This window comes from Eleginops maclovinus, chromosome 7 (assembly GCF_036324505.1).
Source record: "Eleginops maclovinus isolate JMC-PN-2008 ecotype Puerto Natales chromosome 7, JC_Emac_rtc_rv5, whole genome shotgun sequence".
In the NCBI taxonomy this organism is placed as follows: Eukaryota; Metazoa; Chordata; class Actinopteri; order Perciformes; family Eleginopidae; genus Eleginops; species Eleginops maclovinus.
The window spans coordinates 2,223,603-2,247,309 of NC_086355.1; the positions used below are offsets into that span (position 1 = coordinate 2,223,603).

General features: G+C 43.3%; 2 protein-coding genes across 2 annotated transcripts in view; one reads left to right on the forward strand and one right to left on the reverse strand.

Annotated features, from left to right (window-relative positions):
• Nucleotides 1–290: 290 nt before the first annotated feature.
• Nucleotides 291–9,339, reverse strand: idh1 (isocitrate dehydrogenase (NADP(+)) 1). The gene is made up of 9 exons (XM_063888506.1): nt 9,207–9,339; nt 7,711–7,840; nt 4,844–5,135; nt 2,704–2,806; nt 2,431–2,608; nt 2,198–2,349; nt 1,414–1,554; nt 1,155–1,317; nt 291–1,053 (listed from the first exon to the last, which is right to left on the reverse strand). Exons 2-9 carry the CDS (start codon nt 7,830–7,832, stop codon nt 960–962), a joined length of 1,245 nt encoding a protein of 414 aa, XP_063744576.1. The 5' UTR covers nt 7,833–7,840; nt 9,207–9,339; the 3' UTR covers nt 291–959.
• A 3,550-nt stretch (nt 9,340–12,889) lies between these two features.
• kcnh3 (potassium voltage-gated channel, subfamily H (eag-related), member 3) overlaps nt 12,890–23,707 on the forward strand; it is a 138,366-nt gene continuing 127,548 nt past the window's right edge. The window contains exon 1 of the mRNA XM_063888740.1: nt 12,890–13,021. Coding sequence (XP_063744810.1) covers nt 12,946–13,021 — 76 coding nt within the window. The 5' untranslated portion in view covers nt 12,890–12,945. The remainder of the gene's footprint in view (nt 13,022–23,707) is intronic.

A 23,707-nucleotide genomic window follows, 5' to 3' on the forward strand; every position in this document is an offset into this window, starting at 1 on the left:
TCTACAAGTCCATTGATGTTAATATAAACGATATAGTGAGTCTTTGTGGTCGTTGTTTATGTAGTAATTCCACTTTTTTTTTACATCTAAACTAAAGGCAGATGGAAGAAAAAGACTTCTGGTAACATGATTAAATACTGTATGTGAATTCTGAGGCATAAATGCTAAGAAAATGCAGCCTTTTTTGGTGTAAAATACAGATTTTGCGGGTGTTAAACAGTTTGAACGACAATGATAAAGATAAAACAAATGCTCATTTAATCTGGGACAATAAATGAACTGAGACATACTTCTTCAAAAACTCATTTATTAAGAGTTACTGACTATACAGGCGTCAGTTTGATAGCAAACCAACAGATGAGGATGATTCATTTGGCAGGTTATGGACATACTGGACGGATGGGCACACACAGGAAGGACAAATAAATACCCCGCCAACGACTGACTGGTGAAGTTAATCGCGGTATAAAATCTAAAAGCAGTGAATCTGTCACCGTCCAAAATGTTTGTGCTGCAAAACAGCAAAACTTCCCGGTGTGCACAGCCTCTTCACGACCACGCTGAGGGCTTCATGGCCCAAAGCGCTGCTCGATACATCGTTAAAACACTGCACGACGGATGAGAATGAACCGATGACTTTGACACAACACGAGTAAGGCAGTGAGGGTGGAGAGGCTCCCTCACACAGATCAACACACACAGGGGACCTAGTGCATTCTGGGTAAACAAAGACACTGGGTCAATCACCCGGTGACCGTCCTAATGTCTACAGGGTTTTTTACTGTCTACTAGAGATCAAGGCCTTACAGTAAAGTCCTCTTCCTCCTGGACCAGGCTCCCTGCTCCATCAGTCTCTAGATCTCTCTTCGTCTCCAGTGTTACCTCCTGTGTTTGTATGTGTGTGTGTGTGTGTGTGTGTGTGTGTGTGTGTGTGGGGGGGGTATGCGTGTGTAGGGAGATCACAGTTTGGGTGGGTTAGCCAGCTTTATCTTCAGGTTCTCTGCCAGCTTGTCCAGGAACTCAAAGGTGTTCAAGTAGTCAGCACGAGTCACGCTGCAAGGAGAACAAGGAGAGGGTTGAGTGAGGGTACAATGGTGGCTGAAATCCTTCCTTATAAACAGCGGAGCAGCGTGTCTGATGAAGGACAGACTCACCTTGCGAGACCCTTAATGCAGATGGCCAGATCCTTGGTCATGAACCCGGCCTCGATGGTCTCCACGCAGACGGCCTCCAGCGCCTCAGAGAAGACCCGCAGCTCTGTGTTGTTGTCCAGCTTCGCCCGGTGCAGCAGGCCCCGCGTCCACGCAAAGATGGAGGCTGTGGGACGACAAAACCACAAGTTTAAGGACATTTTAGAGTATACTACATAACCCATTTGTTTTAAGGGTTATGTTTAGGTGAAGTCTTTCGTACCGATGGGGTTGGTGGAGGTCTCCTTCCCCTGCTGGTGTTGTCTGTAGTGGCGGGTGACGGTGCCGTGCGCCGCCTCAGACTCCACGGTGCGTCCATCAGGACAGATGAGCACACTGGTCATCATACCCAGAGAGCCGTAGCCTGAAACACAGTCGAACAAAAACACGTTGCCATCAGAACATCTCTCAATAAAGACGGCAACAAATCAGCATTTCTAAATTGAACTATTTGTTTTTGGAGGAGTCAGATTATTATTAGAGATGTTATACACACTGTAGTCCTTAACTCCTGATGGGGAAGGGTTTCTAGAGATGCACCTATTGCAATTAATTGGCTGATTATTATTATATGCATAACTAATCATTCATAGTCATTTCGACTTCCTTCAAAACGACAATAAGTTACAAGACCTTCCCTCAGAGTCACTGATCTTAGAATCAAAAGGTCTGCAGGTTACTGGACAAATTAAATCCAACTCTAAAGAAACTTATCTGACATGCTATAGAAGAAAAAGCTGCAACATTTGTCTTAAATGCAGTTGTTTTACATATTTTGAAAGAAAAACTTGCACTGTGGGTGATATGATTTGCTCTTTGCATTCTCTGATGGACCCTCAGAACTTGGTGACACAGAGGGAAGCATTTGAACGCAACATCCACATTTCGACTCCAAAATCTCACATGAAGGTAGTTCCTCCTCTCCTTATTTTGGAGCAGCAGGTGTGAGCAGCTCTTCTCTCACGCTGACAGACTTCCACACTGATGCCTCATTTGTTTTCACCCACCTTGTGCCACAGAGTCGGACTGCACGTCTCCGTCGTAGTTCTTGCAGGCCCAGATGAAGCCTCCATCAGACTTCATGGCCTGAGCCACCATGTCGTCGATCAGCCGGTGCTCGTACCAGATGCCTTTGGCCTCAAACTGAGTGTGGTACTCCCTGAATACAGGAGACAAAAGCAGGTCTTAGTCTTGTTTCAAAAGGTGTGTGTACTTGAGTCACCGTGCGTGCGCTCCTTACTTCTCGTAGATCTCCTGGAAGATGTCCTTGAATCGGCCGTCGTACTTCTTCAGGATGGTGTTCTTGGTGCTGAGGTACACCGCCCAGCCTTTCAACAGAGCCATCTGGAAGGAGCTGTGGGCGAAGTCCCTGATGGATTTATCCGTGTTGTACATCCCCATCGCTACTCCCCCTGTGCCTGAAAACACACACTCAGTTTGTTCATTCACATGCAACACTATCTTGACTTAATTGTGATTAAGGATGCATGCTCGTACATCAGCTGGTTCTTACCCTCAAACTCATGGATGACATATTTAACTGGCTCTCCGCCTTTGGGGGTGTAGGTCATCTCCACTTTCCCAGGACCGGCCACCACGAAGTCTGTAGCTTTGTACTGCGGGAAGGACATGGAGAAAGCTATGGGTTAGAAAACCAAAATACATGCTGTACAGTTTTACATCATTTCAGTTTCCATCTTTATCTTTAGAGCTTAATTTAAAGGTTTCTCAGAGGAGCAGACGAGGTAGACTCGAGGGAACGAGATTCAGACTACCATCAGACTCATGCAGGACTCCAAATTAAATTCCTAGATTGGGGTTTTGGTTTTTAGCTCTCTCGTTGTGATGCATTTAATAGCAGTCCCCTTAAGTAATGGGAACAAATAGATCTTGTCCGTCTCTAGTTTTGGGTAATATGGCTAACATCATTTTATATAAACAAAAGTCATTGTTTTTAAGCTTAATGATTAAATGAGTCGTACCATACATCCCTTTGTTGTTTGCCTCACATGAGACAGTTTTACTGGAAAGGTTAGGGTCAGGGAACAGGTTTGAAACTGGTGTTCAAGGTGCAACATGCTGACTGCAGTAGGACTGGAACTGGGACTGCTCTCCCCTGATCAGAAGAGAAGTCCACTATCCCACTGCGCCACAGACTCCCAGCATGATTTCAGTCATCACAGGAGAATAACGAGCACGAAGGACGACCACTTCTGGGTCTTTGGTACCATTATGGTGGCAGATGTTTCTCAGGGTGTCTAACACATGTCTCCAGCAGTTGTTCGGACTAATAGGAGTTAGCTTTGCTGGTATTTTTGGGCTCTGGAAGTGCCTTGTTTATGACTTTTAGACAGCTTTTAAAATGTATGAATGAACTCTTTCCTATAAATGATTGCTGGCTCAAAGTTACAAAATAACAAAGAGCCATAAACACTCTGCAGCTCCAGGCAGTCAGCAGAGGCTATAACAGGCATTCCTCTGACATCCAGAGGATATTATAGAAGCTATTTGACACTTCACCTGCATTACTCTCACCTAAGTGTAGAGCCGTTGACTTTGGCACAGCGCAACAATCTACAGTACGATGTATATCTGGGATTGCTGCAACTCGTCTGGGCTGCAGAACATTATGGTCCAAAGGACGGCTGCTGAGGCAATACAATTATTGACTAAGCCGCTCCTGACAACACGGCAATGTCTCAATACAACATTATCTCATACGTGCGTTGACAGCCAGCCAGCAGTCAGCTTGTGACAGAGCGTTTGGTTAGGAATCATGCTTCAGTGACAGTGGTGGTTCCGTCAGATAATAAGGTAGTTGGTGGTTATCTGCACACAGATAAAGACTCCCACATGATTGCTACACAGTGACAGTTGCTCCTTTCAAAAGAGAGATTGAAAGGCTTTTTCTGGCATATGCACAAAAGCTGAAAGCTTATCAGACAATATAATTAGGATATGAAAAGGAAAGGAAATGAAAGGGGTGTAAGGAAGGAAATAGTGCAACTGTAAGCTGTAGTCCTGCAGTTGTTGTTCCCTTCACATGAGGATTATATCCACCTCATGTGAGGCTGATGCACAGAAATGAATGTGTCAAAGCTGACACTTCGAAGAGTAATTCAACTCTAGGCAATGTATGAAGGGTTGTGTATGTCACCCTGACAGGCATTTTCCAGGATGCAGAAATTGCAGAAAGTATAAAATATGAGATGCATACGTTTGTGGGGTGCGTGTCTACAGCTTTTGCCATCTTTGTATCGCCCAACTCCCGTCTTATCCAAAAACATGCAAAGATGTGGTTCTTGGGTGTAGCTGAGGCGGGCAGCTAGCAGATAGCCCCCTGTGACGGTACCCACCTGTCACTCTAAGCTTTCATGCCCTTAATTAAACACAACTTCAAGCCTTAATCCAATTAACCAGCTTTTCAACTGGTACTAAATATATTCAATAAGGAAAACTCTTAATATTTTACTAATTGATTAACTAGTATAACACCTCAGATGCATCACAGCTAATTAAAGTGGGCATTGAATGGAGCCCCGAGGAACTCAACTGGCCCGTTATTTCCACTGTGAAGTTGAGCATTTTAACAGAGTGGTGCAGTGAGGAAAGATATCTGTAGGCTGACCCTCAAGTTAGCATCGTGAAAGTACCTGATCTCCGTGGGCGTGCCTGCCGATGACGATGGGCTTGGTCCAGCCGGGCACCAGGCGGGGGATGTTCTTGCAGAGGATGGGCTCCCTGAACACGGTGCCTCCCAGGATGTTTCGGATGGTGCCGTTGGGCGAGCGCCACATCTGCTTGAGCTTGAACTCCTCCACGCGTTTCTCATCTGGCGTGATGGTGGCGCACTTGATGCCCACGCTGTAGCGCTGGACCGCCTCCGCCGCCTCCACCGTCACCAGGTCGTCTGTGGCATCGCGGCTCTCCATTCCCAGGTCATAGCTTTACAGGAAGAGACAAAGACAATAGAGTTTGAACCAATATTACTGGAAAGGAAATCTCAATAATGTCCTGGAAATGGGATGAATCTCCTACACCTTTACAAGGCATCTTTCTACACAAACAAGGTGCTAAACTTCAGGATCCATTAATCGAAGATGATGTGGATAGTAGCCTTATTTTGATCTGGATATATTTGATAAAAGTGCAAATAGAGAAGACTACGAATAAACCACATATTTAAAAAGGCAGCTCCTAAAAGATGACACTTTTAGATCCTAAATGCTTCATATTTTTCAGTGTGTTTCAGTTTGAGATTACACGGAGATGTAAGGAGAAGCAATGGATCAGACATAGAGACCGTTGATAAATCTCAGCAGCAGAAGCATGGGACACCATAAAACAGAAACACTCTGTTTCCAAGAAGGACATAGATCATTAACGCCTCATTTGCACACAGCTCTGTAAAAGAGAGCGTTCTGTTTCTGTTTTAATTAGCTTGCAGCTAGCCTGTGGATGTCACAGTGTAATGGCTGTGATGGGAAACTGTGTCAAAGGACAGGAGCGACATTAAAGAATAGCGAAAGAGAGGAACAACTCTGCCAGGGTTTTATTCTCCCCTATCTGGGCTACTTATATTTCTTGGAAGCCCTGACACAGGTTTCCCACTCTCTGCACAGAACTGTCGTCTCTGCTCGTCTTGTTATGCCTGTTACTCGCCTAAGTGAGGAGGAAATCTACAAAACCAGCCAGCAACACAAAGGCAGAGGAAACAAGGGACCAATTGTGCCACGGCTACTGGCCCTGTTCCAAGATTACTGCAAAGGTTGCTGCTTTTTTTACACTTGGAACCTCTCAAACAGTGGAGAAAGGAAGTATACTTGAACTGAAACTAGGCTAAGCTCAACGTGCTTCTCATTCCCTTCATGTATGAGCCTAAATGCTTCCCAGTGAACCCATTGGCATTGTTTGAAACTGACTGTGACCTTTTACCCACTTTCTCTTCTACCCTTCCCCCGAGAGCCAACAGCAGGCATAAGACGTTCAGCGGTGATGACTAACTGGATAAAAGTGAAAATATAGGAAAAGGGTTTCAGGTTTAACAAGAGCTTGACCCAGTTGGTTCTTATGTGTCACCTGGTTGTGTGTATGGTTTGAAGCGTTCCTCAGATACTCCCTAACAAGCGTTTATCTGAGTGAACACACACTGTATGTTTACCGGTCTGCAACAATGAACAATTTCCTTCAGTTTTAGGTTTTTAATTACACTAATATTTGGTTATATATCCTAAAATAAATGTCTCAATGCCAGCAGTTTCTTTACTTTGGTCTGATCTTTGATTCTGAATATTTAATTAAATATTATATTAAATTGAATTCAAAAAAGATATGGTGAATTCTGACTTAAGGGATGAACTGAGAATATGACCCTTTTATAAAGTAGTTTTATTCTGTTGTAACTAAGGGTTAAACAAAGCTAGGTTTGCACTGGTAGGGTTTATATGAAGGGACTGCACTTGCAGGCTTCTTGCAGCTATGGGTTTGCATGTTTTTGGTTTATTGTAAGTCACTAATGATAAGAGCATCAGATAAATACGTGAAACACGTCATTAATTCCACCATATTGAACCAAACGTGCACTTCCTACGCCGGTAAGTGCACTACAGATCATCAACGTTGTGGTACTGCCCATCTCTGAAATCTCTCTGTAAAACGAAGGTAACGGTCGACGTGTTGGGGAGGGATGGGAACACTGGGGGCTTCACACAAAAAGGTTGTGTAAATAATATATGTGTGAACAAAGTCCATGCGGGAGATAAAAGGAGCAGTGAGGTCATGAAGAAATGGATGCTGGCTGTAAAGGGCCATTATTCACAGGTCAGAAAATAGAATCCAAACAATCAGTAAAACACATACCACATGTGCTTCAAATACACACAAGTATTAGTCCTTCAGCAGGAGAAATTGTGGTTGAGGTTAAACGAAAAGGTAATAGAGTATTAATCAAGTTCAATAACACTACTCATACAGTGTGACGGTGGCTGATCTCCTCCTGATGAAGTCGTAAAAATAATAGTGCTTATTTATTTACACTTTTGCTTTAAAAAAGGGGCAACAAAATCATTACTATTATCACACCGCTTTTAATTCTAATGCTGAAGGTGAGATAATAACTGTGCAATTACACACCGTACCCAACCCGTACTTTGTATGTGAGATAACACCTCGTTAAGGCGACCCTATACACGCTGCTCTGAGTTTCAAAGCACGTCACTTTAGAAAGGTTTCGAGAGGAGTTCTGATTTAATATGAAGCAAAACTCTGCACAGTTCACGAGGTGCTTATCAGATACTCTTGCTCTTCACACTATCTATTGGTGTGGGTGTGTGTGTGTGTGTGGGGGGGGGGGGTGCAGGATAAACAAGCTAAACTAGAAATCCCAGCCCTGCGGGAACTCACCATGTCCTCACTGTTGACTTATTACAAAACGTTGTGTAAAAACCTGTGTATGATATATTAACTCAGGACACACACACACACACACACACACACACACACACACACCACACACACACACCTGTGCAGGTCGAGCTCCAGGTACGGGAAGATGAGTTTCTCCTTGATGAGCTCCCAGATGACTCGAGTCATCTCATCTCCCTGCATCTCCACCACAGAGCCGGCCTTGATCTTCTGAGCCATGTTTCAGCCTGTGGGAGAACAAACAAACAAACAAACAAACACATTTAAACAACAAAAAACCTCCACATTGTTCCCTCTGGACGGGGGTTAGGTATCAGGCTCAGGTATTCACACAGGTAATTGCTGCCATGAACTTTAGCCCCTCCCTTTTATGGTGGCGATGCACTTTGGTCACCCTACTACTAACTTTCTTACTCCTATTTGTTGTTTATCCAGCACTGTTGCCGCACTGCAGTCTGTCTCTTATAAAATGGGTTGAAAGTAGAGTTCTGTTGATTTACTAAGCATTTCTTACCGTGTTTTTAATGCTGAACCTGAACTGCCCTTCAGAGACAGTAAACCGTTGTTCAATTGAATAAAGCAAACTAGAAAATGAACAGCGAGCTGATTCAAGAACAGATTTCAGAGTGTGTGGCAGAGACAGTGACCTGCTGTTTGTCACAGTTCATTGTCATCCTATATTTCACTATTTTCTAGTATTGTAAATCTTTAAAGCAATTAAAAAAGCCTTAATTAATGCCAGAAGTCTGTAGTAGTAACCCTTTGCTCAGTTCTAGGCAGAACTAATAAGCATTACACTGTGTGACCCTGACACCACAGACAAAAAGCCCCTTTCTACAAAACACTACTCAATGAATGAATTCATTCCAACATAAAGTAGGAGTAGCCTGGCAATGACTCAGCATTTATTCTCTGCCCCTGATTTACTCCATAATCCTCTTAAATCTGTCCGAGTGAGCCGACCAACAGAACCCAGCAGCATATGTTTAACAAATGCCAGTTAACTTAAATCAGGATCTACTTTGTCTTAAAAATGAGCCCCTAAATGTTGTGAGAATGTTTCAATGGAGCTTCCTTTGAGTTGTGCATGCTCACTTGATTGTGTAGTTATGATAGTTTTACAACTTGCAGATTTCAGATCTTTGGGTGAGGATTGGGAAATTACAGGACGTTCCCAAAAGTTACATAAGCAAACAGGGTGATGATCGCATGATGGGGAGGAGACAGCTTGCAGAGACAGCTATAGGCAGGCCCCACCAGGAACGCAAACCGTGGATACACAACATTTCTTAAAAAGAAACACCAATAAGTGACGTGAACACACCCAAACAGCAGGAGTTTGCGAAGACTCTGAGCCTTAAAGATCACAGTCAGTATGCATGTATCACACACACGCCCTCATTTCAATGCAGACCCCCCAACATATGCGATATTTGGTTGAACCATATACATTTGAGCTCATTTCTTGCACGGTTTCTGCGCACAGCGGCTGTCCACACAGTAAGAGACAGCGCAGTACACTTCCTTGTGTCGCTGCTTCGCCCCTACTTCGTTCTGCGGTGAGGAAAACGTCATTACGTCACACATGCCTACCTTGATTTGTTTAAAGGTCCACGAAGAGGTGAGGAGGCGGAATGATGTCCGGACTGAGCAGAAAACACGTCAGGTTCAGGCTAATAGAGGAGCAGCAGGTACCCGTCTTCCTTGTCCCTGCCCAACCGGCAATATATGGAAGAGGAAGAACAGCTGACTGCCAATCAGATAAGCCCACACCGTGAGAGGGGCGGGGTCTAAAATATAGCTCGCTGATTGGTCAGAGGTAAACCGCTCTGCCACATAGACGGGAGATCAGAATCGGAGGATGAAACTCACACACATGCACACACCCAGTGAAATGTGTCCTCTGATTAACCCATCCTAGTACTGGGAGCAGTGGGCAGCTATTGTGCAGCGCCTGGGTGGGGATTGGAGGTGTCCCGTGCCTTGCTCAAGGGCACCACAGCAGGGCCTAGGAGGTGAACTGGGACCTCTCCAAGTAGCAGTCCATATTTAAGTTCCATATTTAAGTTCTGTTCGGGGACTTGAACCGGCGACCCTACGATTCCCAGTCCAAGCCCATACTTACTGAGCCACTGCTGGACAGAGAGATTCAGAGATGTCTAAAATATTCCTGTTAATCTATAATAACTGTGATGTAACCCCCCTTCTAACACGCCTAGAACACCTTTTATTTGAATGGTGCTTTTAATATTAATATATTTGTTGATTTATTACTTTGATAATTATTGAATTGTCTACTAAAACATATGCTATATATAATATATTGGACAAATACACATTATGTTCATGGTTTTCCATTCCTCTCAGTTTACTTTTAAGAAAGAGACATACAGCTAAGAAGCAAGGACAAGACATCTGGATAAAACATAAATAGCTATCTTCTATGCAAAGATATAAAACCATGGCCTTTATCCCAGTACTGTTATGGGTTTGACCCCCAAAAACATTACAAATAAACCTTATTTACTTCACGTTCTGTGGGGACACAACACACCATATGTTTTTATTTATTTGGTATACCAGCGCTCAGAACAAAGTATACAGTTTCTGGTCTGGTTTCAATGGTTCATGAGTATAGTGTGTATTCACTCTGGCGGATGAAGGGGAGACCACACCTTAGAGACCTCTCTGATGCGTGGCAAGATAAACCTGTTTTGGGGCCCCAAGGCAAAGATTTGGCCCCAACCCCCCACTGTGGATCTAGACCATGAAACTTTCCCGGCAATGAAGTTGCTTCAGAAACTGATAAACCATTAACTTCTGCACCAAATCAAACACGTTGTTGACCTGTTGCAGTTTGCAGACAGAACCAGGCAGGATGCCACAACACTAGAGGGCAGTGCGTCTCAATTCCAGCTGTTAGTGGATTTATGATCAGCTTTCTGCACCATTCAGCCCCTACCTGTAGGTGGCAGACTCTTCAACTACCTCTAAATGACAGATACAAACACTCATTCATCCTCCCAACCATTACCATCCTCTGCTAAAGGAACGGAGGGTTGTTTCCCCATGTCCATGTGTCCTTCTGTCCCTCTCTATTGTCACATTTTGACTGTCATGTGTATCTTCATCCTGCTCTTTGATTGGTTGTTGTCCCTGGCTACCATTCTTTTTTTGAAGCATTTTGATCCTGATTACAATGCAATACCGGTCGTGCTCTCATGAAGGGGGATGACAGGAGAGTAATCATGTTGTTGTTGTTGTTGTTGTTGTTGTTGCTGCTGCATGATTATGCTTGTTTATTGATGCAGTGCTGCTAAGTCTGTGTTGATCTGACTAATGTGTTTATGTGTGTGTAATGTGACACCCTATGCAACAAAACCAATTGCTCTTCAGGGACAAATAAAGTTGGTAGAGATTCAAGTGGTTCATTTAAATGATAATGAACATTGCCAGTGGCAGGAAATTATGCAGATCCAATAACACACTAAGAACAAGTCCTCCATTTCAGATCTTCCTTTAGTCAAAGTGAGGAAGCATTATAAGCTAAATGTTTGCGCTTATATTAACTCCTTTATATAGTGTTTGCTAATTAAATCTACTGCAATTTTCTAAGATCAGATTGGTACCTACCTACCTACCTACCTACCTACCTACCTACCTACCCACCTACCTACCTACCTACCTACCTACTAAATCTAGAAGTAAGGCTTTCAATGGAGTACGAAAACATGATGTACCTTTAGTGGATCTGTAAAGTTACATAACGCAAGACCTGTAATAAAGACCGGAAGGTCTAAAAAAAACAAAACCGGAAATTGACAAACGAGAACATGTGCGCATCTTTGAAATGTTTGGTCACGTGTTCAAAACACTGCAGAGTTGACAACCATCGACAGTAACTTCAAAACTCTACAGTGAGTACATATTAAGGGAAGTTATGATGCACTTTTTTCGACTTAATTCGGATTGAAAACAGAATCAGGAACGTGTTGCAGTGTTAGCACCTGCGGATTTCTTGGAAAGCAGCTCCTTAAAATGACTGGAAAAAGAAGCTGACTGAGCCATGACAGAGAACCTGTTGACCATAGAACCTGTGGGAAAGCAGCTCTTATGGTGCGGTACTGTGGACTGCAACAGGTGAGTGTGACACCCTCCTCTGCTTCTTATCACAGCTGTTTGGATGCATTGGATATGCATTGATGGTTTCCTGCACAGGTGCTATGTGCTGTAATACAGTGGGCAAGTGAGGGTTGTCAACATGCTCTACAGACATGCAGCAGTCCATCTGTGTGTGACAACATTATGCCTTTCAGTCTGATTTTAAAAAAAGCTATGTTTGGGGATTTTCTAAGATCAAAAGTTTATGAAATGACATGAAGAACTTTAAACTAAAGTCACTTTTAGTATAACAGAAAAAGTGAAAGGTGCGTTTACATGGCTCTGGGTAACCAGTAGGGGGCAGCACCTGCCTGAGCAATGAGGATGAACAGAGATCTCCAGCAGTGTGAGACCATGAGGTCCTGAGGAGAGGAGCAGCTCTGCTTCTCATATCTTATATTACTCTTAAAATCATTCTATTAACTCCTAGTTCTTGCATGGTTGGCTCTATAAAACTCCAGGAATTGAATGGACACTACTCAAGAAAGTGGGATTTTCTGATTAATCGATAAATCGATTTTGAAAGAAGGTGAAGACTCTTTCAACGCTTTTTAAAATTCTCAAACAAAGAGCCGTTCCCATCAGGGGGAAGACCGGTGGTCTCCGGAGCAGCATCTATTTGTTGTCCCACAGTCCCACACCTCCTCCTCCCCTTGGAACGGGACAATAGCAGGGCAAGACCTGAAAGGCGTCACGTGATTCTGCATCTGCTCTCAGCTGTGGCAACGAGAGAGAGAGAGAGGAGAGGGGCAGAGGGAGAGAGAGAAAGGGGGAGAGTTGAGGAGGAGCTTGCAGCGATAAGATTCACTCCACGCTCCTCCAGCATCACAAACTTGCACTGTGCCCTTCCTCCCCACCTCTCCTCTCCGCAGCGCACTGTTGCGGACTCACACTCGGGTTTTAATTGGTCCCCCCCCCCGCTTTCACCCCCCGTTGGAAGGTGCACAGGTGCATCCCACGGTTGTTACTCGCTCCCTGCTTGGTTGATTATGGTCACAACCCCCGCGGTGCCAAGGTGGAGTCACCGCGCGTATCTCGGATCGGTGCGCTTCTCCAGGGGCTGGGATGCGCACCGGGCACCTCCCGCTTCCTGCCTAGTTTCGGGTCCGGGCAGGAGTCCAGTTCTGCCCCGGGGCGCAGAGGCAGGAGGAGTCAGTCCACCCGGAGCAGGATGCCGGTGATGAGAGGGCTGCTGGCCCCGCAGAACACCTTCCTGGACACTATCGCCACGCGCTTCGATGGCACCCGTGAGTAGAAAACGAGCGCCTTTTTCTCAGCTGATCTGCTCTACCCACTCACAGAGATTGGATATCGACCTGTTTTCTCAAAACACTAACACTATATGGAATACTTCATGCATACTTTTATGTAGGAATGCTATACAGAAATGTTCTCCTAAGTTAAAAACTTTAAGAGCACTTCATTCTGCATACATAATTAGTCTTTCTACCTCTAAATGTCTACAAAGTGAATAAAAGTCACAGTTTCTTAGAGGACTTGCACAAGAGCCCTGGGAAAAAATATGCCTGCCTTATACAGATGCATCCTAGTGTGCATGTGTGTCCATACGCCGTGTGCAGGTCTCTGCTGTAGACCACTGATGGTCCACTGTGATGGTGACTTCAGTAGATGCATGCTATCAAAGGCGATTGTGCAACTGCAAAAGAAGAGGTTGATCCATACTGCCATCAAATGAAAGCACATGGGCATTGTTTATTTAGAAAGCTCCACAAATGCCTCCTATGATAGTGTGCATGCAGTACACAGTATTCTGGTTTTCTGATAGGTTGCACTGATGGCTGTGTAATGATGCATGCAATGGAAGGCGATTTTACCAGCTCCTACTTTGCACACTGCTTCTACAGTTTTATGTGTGAGACTTCCTTCAGTTCCTTTGTGCACTTTGATATTGTGTTTATTTTGCACACAGCCTGCACCAGGCTCCACTTTGTCTCATCTCTTCGGCTGAGCTGTATTCTGATCTCCGTTATATCAGTTGAAATGAAGCTGGGAAAAGAGAGAGAAAACACTGTGTGTGTGTGTGTGTGTGTGTGTGTGTGTGTGTGTGTGTGTGTGTGTGTGTGTGTGTGTGTGTGTGTGTGTTGTGAACAGATGCGATGAGCAGCCTGTGTGTGTTTGGACCCATGCTGGGTAGGTGGGCGTGTGAGAGATGCTTGTATTGCAGTTAGGCGGTTAGTCTTTGCGTGAGTGACGGGAGTTTGTTTGTCCAGACGCAGTTACGTGTGACAGGCTGCACGACGGAACAGATTATTACAACAGGCAGCCAAAGAGTCGCTCTTAAGGCTTTTTCAAGTCCTTCACAAACTACACTGACAGGGGCAAAAAGTGCCTCTTGCTTTTGACATTGAACTGATCTGACTTTGAAAGGCAAAGTGAGTTGTTTCAAGGGAGGACGTGCTGTGCACAGAAAAAGAATCAAAAACGGTGTTTCCCCTCATCTCTCTGCTCCTGTGTGCCGTACATGAAGACTGTATGAAGCTCTCAAACACTGTAATCTTCATGTAGTGTAAATTATTCAGGGGAAACGCTTGCACATCCATCCACCCCCTGCACACATGTGTGCCCCCACATCATTGAAATGATCCTGAAGTGGTCTGAGCCGGGCTATTTTTCTTCTGAGCGTCTGAAACACACACAGAGAGGTGCCGATAATTACACATCTCCCACAGTTCATGTGCAGTCATTGTAATTAACCCGCATGCATGTCAAGAATTCATCATGGCCTTTCGGCTTGTCAAAGTGGGAGGGGGTGGGGGTGAAATGATCGGTTGTGGGGGTGGGGAGGGCTGGACGTGTGTGTGGGGAGGATGCCATGGCTTTGTTGTGAGGAGGGAGAATTTCGGATGTCTAAATATATTCCATTATCCGTGGCAGATATGTGATTTTAAAATGCTGAGATATTTGCTCCTCATTAAATCAGATTCTTGAGCGAGAATGGAGAGGCCAGTTAGTGTGTGTGTGTGTGTGTGTGTGTGTGTGTGAGAGAAAGGCTTCTGTTGTGATTGTGATTCAAATGGCCATCATGATTACTTTAATAAGCCTCTCATCTCTGACAGACTGCCGCTGCTTTGTGCTGCCGCTCCGTCGTTTTTTCGGTATGATTTTTGGATCTGGAATTGTTTGCATTGCACTTTGAGATGTCTCTGGTGCTTGAGTCCATCAAATGTGGCACACACACACACACACACACACACACACACACACACACACACACACACACACACACACACACACACACACACACACACACACACACACACACACACACTCTCAGCTGTGTGCACCTGAACACCTGCTGCTGTTTCTTTGAGATGCATCAGCATCAGGACATCAAGTGCTATCTGAAAATGGAGACCGTGGAAAATGCAAATCAACACGTGAAGAATTGAGAACCACCGGTTTCCAAACTGAATTTACAAATGCCTGACAGAAAGTTGTAGACGTTGCATAATCTTTTGCAGTTTCAAATGTTGTTCTGCCTTTAGTGGAAGGTGTTTTACGCTCACAGATTATTGATCCACTCACGCAACAAACCTACCTCCCGACTTTCATCACAACAACCTAAAGAAGATGAAGCAGAAAGTGTGCGCTTGCAACCCCAGTAGGCTCCAGCTACAGCAAATAAAACCGTGTCATACAGTGGGGGAAGAGACTGCTTTCACCGTGGATTTGTGAAGCTCCAGCAGGAATAGAGATACTGAAGGACTTTCAGTACTCAGGAGTTATTACAGGTCAGTGGTGTAGTGGTTTCATTTATTGTGGAGTACGAACATGACCAGTCAACCTATCTTTCGTTCACGTGTCTCTAAAAACTGAGCTGGCCCCCTGCTGTGACTGATTTAATGATACTAGCAGTGGAAAATGATTACTTTTGTATGATGGAATTGACCAAGAAGCTTTATTTACGTGCATTTAAGTTAATTGTGTGACAAACAGCGGCTGGTTCCAGCTTCTCAAATGTGAGGTTTTTCTGCTGTGCTTTTAGTTTGTATAATTGTAAATTGAATGTGTTTGTTTTTGACACTGAAAATACAATTAAGACATAGGATTCATCTCCTTAATAGCTTGAAGGGTTGTCCTGCTTCTCTGGAAGTCTCCACCTAGCTTTACAAGACAGATTAGAGGCACTAGGTGTTTCCTTAAATTAGAGACGATTGAGTACTCACTTAAAGGGAGCACACAATGATTCAGGAGGCCCTCGACCCATTTAGTCAAATACCACCAGGAGTTACACTCACCTCTTAATGAAAAGACCTGCAGGATAATGAGTTTACGGAGCCTTTCCTAATCCTCTGACCCCAACCACCTGAACACTTACTTTCCTCCCATCCAGGTTTTCCTTTTTCTACTTTATACTCCATCTTTTCCTTAGTTTGGTTGAGTTTTCACCGTCTGATGTTTCTTGGTTTCATATCAGATGTTATCAGTGTGATGTAAATGATATCGGATGTTCCACATGCAGATTGTATAGAAGTCTATGAGAACATGACCCTATTATCACTTCCTTTATTACCTCATTAAACAGTTTCCTGACGGGTTTAGAGTCTTAATCACTAGTCTTTGTTAATATTTAATGATGTTCATTTAGTAAATGATGGTCCCATTTAAAGTCGAATAGATCATAAAGTGGTGTATGCTTTAGGGCGGGGCTACCTTGTGATTGACAGGTCACTACCATGGTGCTTTCCATGTTTCTGTCTTAGAACTTGAACCCTTTCTCAGCGTCTGTTTACTTTATAAAGGTCCACTGAAACATTTGATTGCCTGAAAATGTCTCGTTCAGTTGTAGGTACAGTGACTCCGCCTCTAGTGTCACTGCTGGTTGCAAAAACAAATATGGCTACGGCCAAAATGCCAAACTCTAGGCTTCAAAGCCCAAAAACCAATGGGTGCCGGCAACGTAATAACCTCCACTATTTTGAAATACAGGATTTGTATCATGGATGCAATGTGTTTACATCTGAGAGTGCAGCGCTGTAATGTAGAGCTGCTTACTGTACAGGTGTATCAGTCAAATCAAAACTAGGAAGTTTAAAGTTTGGATTTGTTCTCACTTGACTTAAGTGGTCATGTAAGAGAGCTATGCTAACAAGAAGACACACACACACACACACACACACACACACACACACACACACACACACACACACACACACACACACACACACACACACACACACACACACTTTACATGAGTCATACACGTTGAGAACTTATTATTTATAGAGCCTTCTCATGACGAATGTTTGAGCCAACACTTCTCAGAACAGCATGACAAAAAGACACACACACACACACACACACACACACACACAGACACACACAGACACACACACACACACACACACACACACACACACACACACACACACACACACACACACACACACACACACACACACACACACCCCTTGTTAACAGACTTCCCCCTGCTGTTAAGTTATGTTTATTTCCTTCAATCATGCAATCAGTGGCGTCACACCGAGGTCTCGTTAGAATCATTACTTTGAATTTGTTAATAAGTAAAGAATTACGGCGTGGTGGAAACTCCGGGAAGAACGAGTCCTCCGAAACACGGACCTCACGCACGGCGCAATCAATGTTCATTTGCTGCTGTGCTTCCTAGGAACAGCAACAGCTGTGTCCACCACTGAATTGCTCCTATTAATTGAGTAGGTCCTGGCTCTGTCCTAATCAGGTTATAGCCTGAGCCCCTGCGCATCACGTGGACATGTATAAACCGAGCTGCCACCAGCACCACCCACGCTTCATTTCTAATCTATAAAGAGGTCTAAACGGCACAAAGAAGGGCCAATAAAACAGTACGACAGCACGGCTCATTACTGTAGGCATCGTTCAGGGTGCTTATTCAGGAAACATTCAGCGGTATTTTTCATAACAAATGACACATCTCACGTGTTTCCTCTTTAAAATAATTCTTTAAAAGTGTCAGACTGTCTTTCCACAGCTACACCTACACTGTTTTAAGAATAGACTACAATTAGATCTGCAGGGAAACGGGTGTATGTACGTCTCAGTTGCCAATTGTTGCACGAATGTCAGGGATTTATTAAAAGTATAAATGAAGTGTGACCTGGAGGGCTTACTATGAGGACAGAAGCCAAAACACATCTTACAAAAACAGAGATGTAGAGCTATTTATTCTACCTTGTTTCTCCTCCCTCTGCTCAGCCTTATCAGACGTAATACTGTAGTGCATCTGCTTCACAGCTGAGAGAAAGATCCTATAATAAGGCCATTTTCTTGTATAGTAAATGAGAGGTATACAATCTCAATAAACCTGACTCCTATCAGACCCCAGAGGTGTACTTTGTCATTTCTAAAATCCATTATTCAATATCTTAAAGACTTTGCAATCGATCGGTTTCTAACATCCTCCAATTAGAGTTTCTTGTTTATGCTTTAAGTAATGATTTTTATCAGTGTCAATGTATAAGGGTGGAAAGTACCCAATTACACTCATGCAGTTTAAAACATGGATTTATTTCCTTGTGTCCATGTTTGCCATAGGTGATTATTTAAAGGAAAGAATATCATAAAATATATAAATAAATAATCTAATAATATACAATCATAGAGAGGAAGTGCAACAAATATATCAAATAGAATAAATACTCGTTAGAAATTAGAGTAGAAAATAATTTGTCCAATTAAGAATGTAAATAAAAAGATAAGTCAACATATAAACACATCTGTTCCTGGAAAATGAATAAAAAATACATAATAAAATATATAAATTAAAGATATGAACAAAGAGTGAGTATGTGCAATATAAAGAAATAAGAATAATAAAAAAAGTCAACATATATAAACGTATCTGTTCCTGGAAAAATAATTAAAAATATACAATAAAATGTATGAATACATTTAAAAATACTATATAAACCGAGAGGAATTATTGGCAAAAAATACATCAAATAAAATAAGTAAACGTTAGCAGTTGTGAAAAAAATGTGTCCAATTTATTAAAATGAATAAATGAATAAAACTAAAAACTGTAAGCAGAGTTCAGAGATGTGTTACTCATATTGTCCTAGTGGTTGCATTTGTGGTATTTATTTAAATCAAACCACCTTTTTATTGGTATCTTTGGTGCTGGATAACTCCAATGATCTCCCTCTCCTCATCCCTCCTTCGGGCCTTTATTTGGTTCATACACCATCTCCCTATTTCCCTTTGTGGTTGTGCACGCATGTTTTGTGCATATCTAAGAGTGTGAGCATTAGTGTACATGTCTCTGAGCTGCAGGGAGACTGTCAACTCCCCTGTGTTTGTGTATCTGTGCCTGTGTATGTTTGACAGCACAGATTAGCGCTGAAGCATTGCCGTGTCTCAGGTGTGTGTTCCCCCCCCCCCCGGGGCGCTCTGTGCTTCAACCCCCTCCTGGCTTGTCGTCAGGCGGAAAGCTGTATAATGACGGGGGATAATCATGCTGATGTCGGCTCTGTCCCTTTATGTATTTGATTACAGCGAGGGAGAGTCAGCAATGCTAGCAGCTCTGAGAGGCTGTAGCTAAATGGTTGTGTCACAGCGGCAACAGTTGTAGTAATGAGAGAGAAACAGTGCAGACTCTTTCTCAACAATATCAGATATATACAAAACCTGTCTCTGATTGGCTGAAACACCAAACAGCTCATTGTCTCCAAAAGTGCTGATTCTGTGTCTGTAGCTTTAAATGCTAATGAGCTGCTGCTGGCCACGCCCCTCTGTGATGTGATTGGTTTAAAGAAACACAATGGTGCCCTAGGAGGAGATTCAGGTGATGAGGTGGGCGGGGCTTACCTTGGTTGGTTATTGGCTAATGGTTGCACAACACCAAAAAACATTGTGACATCACAAAGGGACCAAAATCTGATCAGCTGATTTTCAGACGGGTTTCTATAGAGGTGGTAAATAAATAAAAAATATGAAGAAGTAGATTTTGCAAAAATGAGTGAAGCTTTTAATAAGTCAATCACAAAGAAGGAAAGAGGGTTATGAACCTTTGGACGTTCATGAAGAGCTCTTCTGTTTTTATTACCTGTGCAATAAACTCCCTCACACACATTGCACTGCCTCTATAATGAGATGTAAAGTATCTTAACGCTCAGTCTGTTCGTGTTTGGGGCGGTAGGGTTAATAAAAATCATCCATCGTTGATAATCAGGAGAGCTCTCCATTACACCGAGCTCTCTTCATTATGTCTGGATTTGACAATCTCCATTTTGCACGCGCAGGCACGTTATGAAGTTCACAATCAAAGATGAGAGATCGCACTCACACACACGCTCGCTGAGTTAGGACTCTAACAGATGGATATTTTGAAGTCTTCAGACACAGAAAGGCTCCTAGCTGCATCCTCACTGCCTACAGGGGATGTTTACACTCTGTTTCTTCCACACACACACACACACACACACACACACACACACACACACACACACACACACACACACACACACACACTTTGGCTACAGTCGCTAGTATTTCTAAAGGCAGTGGGTGTGTTGTAATCAATAGCAACCAAACAGCCGTGAATGATGAGCGATGGCAGTGTGTTCAGAATAATCAATATGGAAGTATTCAGCACACACCTGTTAGTGACTCATTTCACGAGGCGGACAGTGATTCCTGAAAGCAACAACTGTTGTCGTTTACACACGATACCCAATTATAGAGCCTCAGTTTACCCAGTACAGAACACATCTCGTTTAAATGTTGCATTTACTTTAATTGCAATTATTGGTGCGTGCTTTGTGTTGTATTAATGGCGTACATAAGCAGAACGTGGTTAACATTTTTCAATTTGCTGCAGGAATGTTTGCTGTTAAAGGCTTTTGTACACATTTCCATTTCTGTTAAATATATACCTCAATCTTTAAGTAATTCTTAAGGTATTTCTATTGGTATTTAAAGTCACATAAATGCAATAAATTCATATAAAATAAATAAATACATTTAATCCAACAAAGGTAATTAAATATAAATCAATTAAACACTAATAAAAATAAATATGTGGTAAATGTTGACTTAAAATAATTAAAACCATAATAATAATAAACATAAAACCCAGAGTAAAAAATACAGTGGGGCAAAAAAGTATTTAGTCAGCCACCAATTGTGCAAGTTCTCCCATTTAAAAAGAGGAGAGAGGCCTGTAATTTTTATCATAGGTATACCTCAACTATGAGAGACAGAATGAGAAAAAAAATCCAGGAAATCACATTGTAGGATTTTTAAAGAATTTATTTTCAAATGATTGTGGAAAATAAGTATTTGGTCAATAACAAAAGTTCATCTCAATACTTTGTTATATACCCTTTGTTGGCAATGACAGAGGTCAAACGTTTTCTGTAAGTCTTCACAAGGTTTCCACACACTGTTGCTGGTATTTTGGCCCATTCCTCCATGCAGATCTCCTCTAAAGCAGTGATGTTTTGGGGCTGTCGCTGGGCAACACGGACTTTCAACTCCCTCCAAAGATTTTCTATGGGGTTGAGATCTGGAGACTGGCTAGGCCACTCCAGGACCTTGAAATGCTTCTTACGAAGCCACTCCTTCGTTGCCCTGGCGGTGTGTTTGGGATCATTGTCATGCTGAAAGACCCAGCCACGCTTCATCTTCAGTGCCCTTGATGATGGAAGGAGGTTTTCACTCAAAATCTCACGATACATGGCCCCATTCATTCTTTCCTTTACACGGATCAGTCGTCCTGGTCCCTTTGCAGAAAAACAGCCCCAAAGCATGATGTTTCCACCCCCATGCTTCACAGTAGGTATGGTGTTCTTTGGAGGCAACTCTGCATTCTTTCTCCTCCAAACACGACGACTTGAGTTTTTACCAAAAAGTTCTATTTTGGTTTCATCTGACCATATGACATTCTCCCAATCCTCTTCTGGATCATCCAAATGCCCTCTAGCAAACTTCAGACGGGCCTGGACATGTACTGGCTTAAGCAGGGGGACACGTCTGGAACTGCAGGATTTAAGTCCCTGGCGGCGTAGTGTGTTACTGATGGTAGCCTCTGTTACTTTGGTCCCAGCTCTCTGCAGGTCATTCACTAGGTCCCCCCGTGTGGTTCTGGGATTTTTGCTCACCGTTCTTGTGATCATTTTGACCCCACGGGGTGAGATCTTGCGTGGAGCCCCAGATCGAGGGAGATTAGCAGTGGTCTTGTAAGTCTTCCATTTTCTAATAATTGCTCCCACAGTGGATTTCTTCACACCAAGCTGCTTACCTATTGCAGATTCACTTCTCCCAGCCTGGTGCAGGTCTACAATTTTGATGAAAATGTCAGGCCTCTCTCATCTCTTTAAATGGGAGAACTTGCACAATTGGTGGCTGACTAAATACTTTTTTGCCCCACTGTATATGTTGGGGTCGTTAAGCTCCTTTGTGAATTCAGAACCTGAGCTGAAAATGTATTTAATGTCTTTGTTGTAATGCCTGTACCTTTAGTATGTCAGTTAATGAGGAGGCCAACGTCACACCAGTCTTAGTAATGACTTCCTCCTCGTGTTCTGTGGAAAGCATCTGTCAGTCTCCTGTCAGACTCCCTGCAGCCGAGTTGTCACAAATAGAGAACGAGAAGTGAGAGTGTGTTTTCAAATAGCTGACAGAACCAATCAAAACCAGAGGGAAGAGAGGTTTCAGAATACCACGTCTGCTGCCGATCAAAGGAACTTTATAATAGGGATAAAGTATGGAAGGGGAAGCACGAAGAGAAGATACAGTCAGACGGAGAACAAGACGGAGCTGGAAATAGAAACCAAAGCAGGTGGTCATCGAGGATGTCACCATGTGCGTAAGGAATGAGCGAAGCAAAAGACAGGAGAAGGACGCAGGCCGGGCGGTAATGGCAGTAAATGAAAGTGATGAAGCGGGAGCGACAGGGGGTACATTTCCCCGCTCTCAGGTAATACGCTCCAATTGAAGGCAGATGAATCCCAGCTCCGGCTTCATTAGGAACCTGGACTCACAACGGGGGCACGGACAGGGCAGAGGGAGCAGCTATTAGATTGTACACATTTCCTAAAACTCATTTTGTAGATAAACTGGTTTAGCTAGATTTGGGCTGTGCAGCTGCGTTTAGTTTACCCCGGTCTCTTCTTCGTCACAAATCTGTAAACAAAAGCGTTGGTCACTCAGGCTGTCCTCCTGAAAGGCAGCTAATGACTCCAATTACTCTTGTTTTGTGACGTTGAAAGCACGTTATCGCGGTTAATTGCGAATTCTTATATCTTTGGAGAGGATAGCTACTCTAAGATCAATAAGAGATAAGTTAGATGGTATTGGAAATAAACAGATGGACTAAATGAACAAGATACAGATGGAACAGATCAATTTTAAATGGCCGTATAATGTCAGGTTTTTTTCTAGGATAATATAGCACGAGGCGTTAACGTCACTACCGGCTAATATTAAGCCCCGCCCACTTTCAGGTGTAAATCCTGCATCAGAGCGAAGCGGAAAATAATAGTGTCTTCATGTCTTGAAGCTGCTGCGTCATATATTGCACCTCAAACAACAGATAAATCCAGAGCTCCGGTTCCTTTACTTCCTCTCCAGAAAAAAGGAGAGTAAAAGAAAGGATCAGGAATCTCAGTCTCAGTGTCAGCCTGCTGCCTGCCACTCGTCCACCGGCAGACCCACCTGACATCCATCCCCTATTTATTCTCCGTAAGCTGTCTCTGCCGTCTGACCTGACATCTGACCCCATCTCCATATTTCTGGACTCAGTAAACCCTTTCTGACCCACAGAGAGATTGTTTTCTGGAAGCACTTAAACATTTTACGGGGAAAATCTGCATTTTGGTTTGAGGGCAGAGGCCCACAGTAAGACGGAGACCCTGTTACCCAGTATACAGGTACATTTCAACTTGTGACATTTTAAACAGGTGGCCAAAAGTATA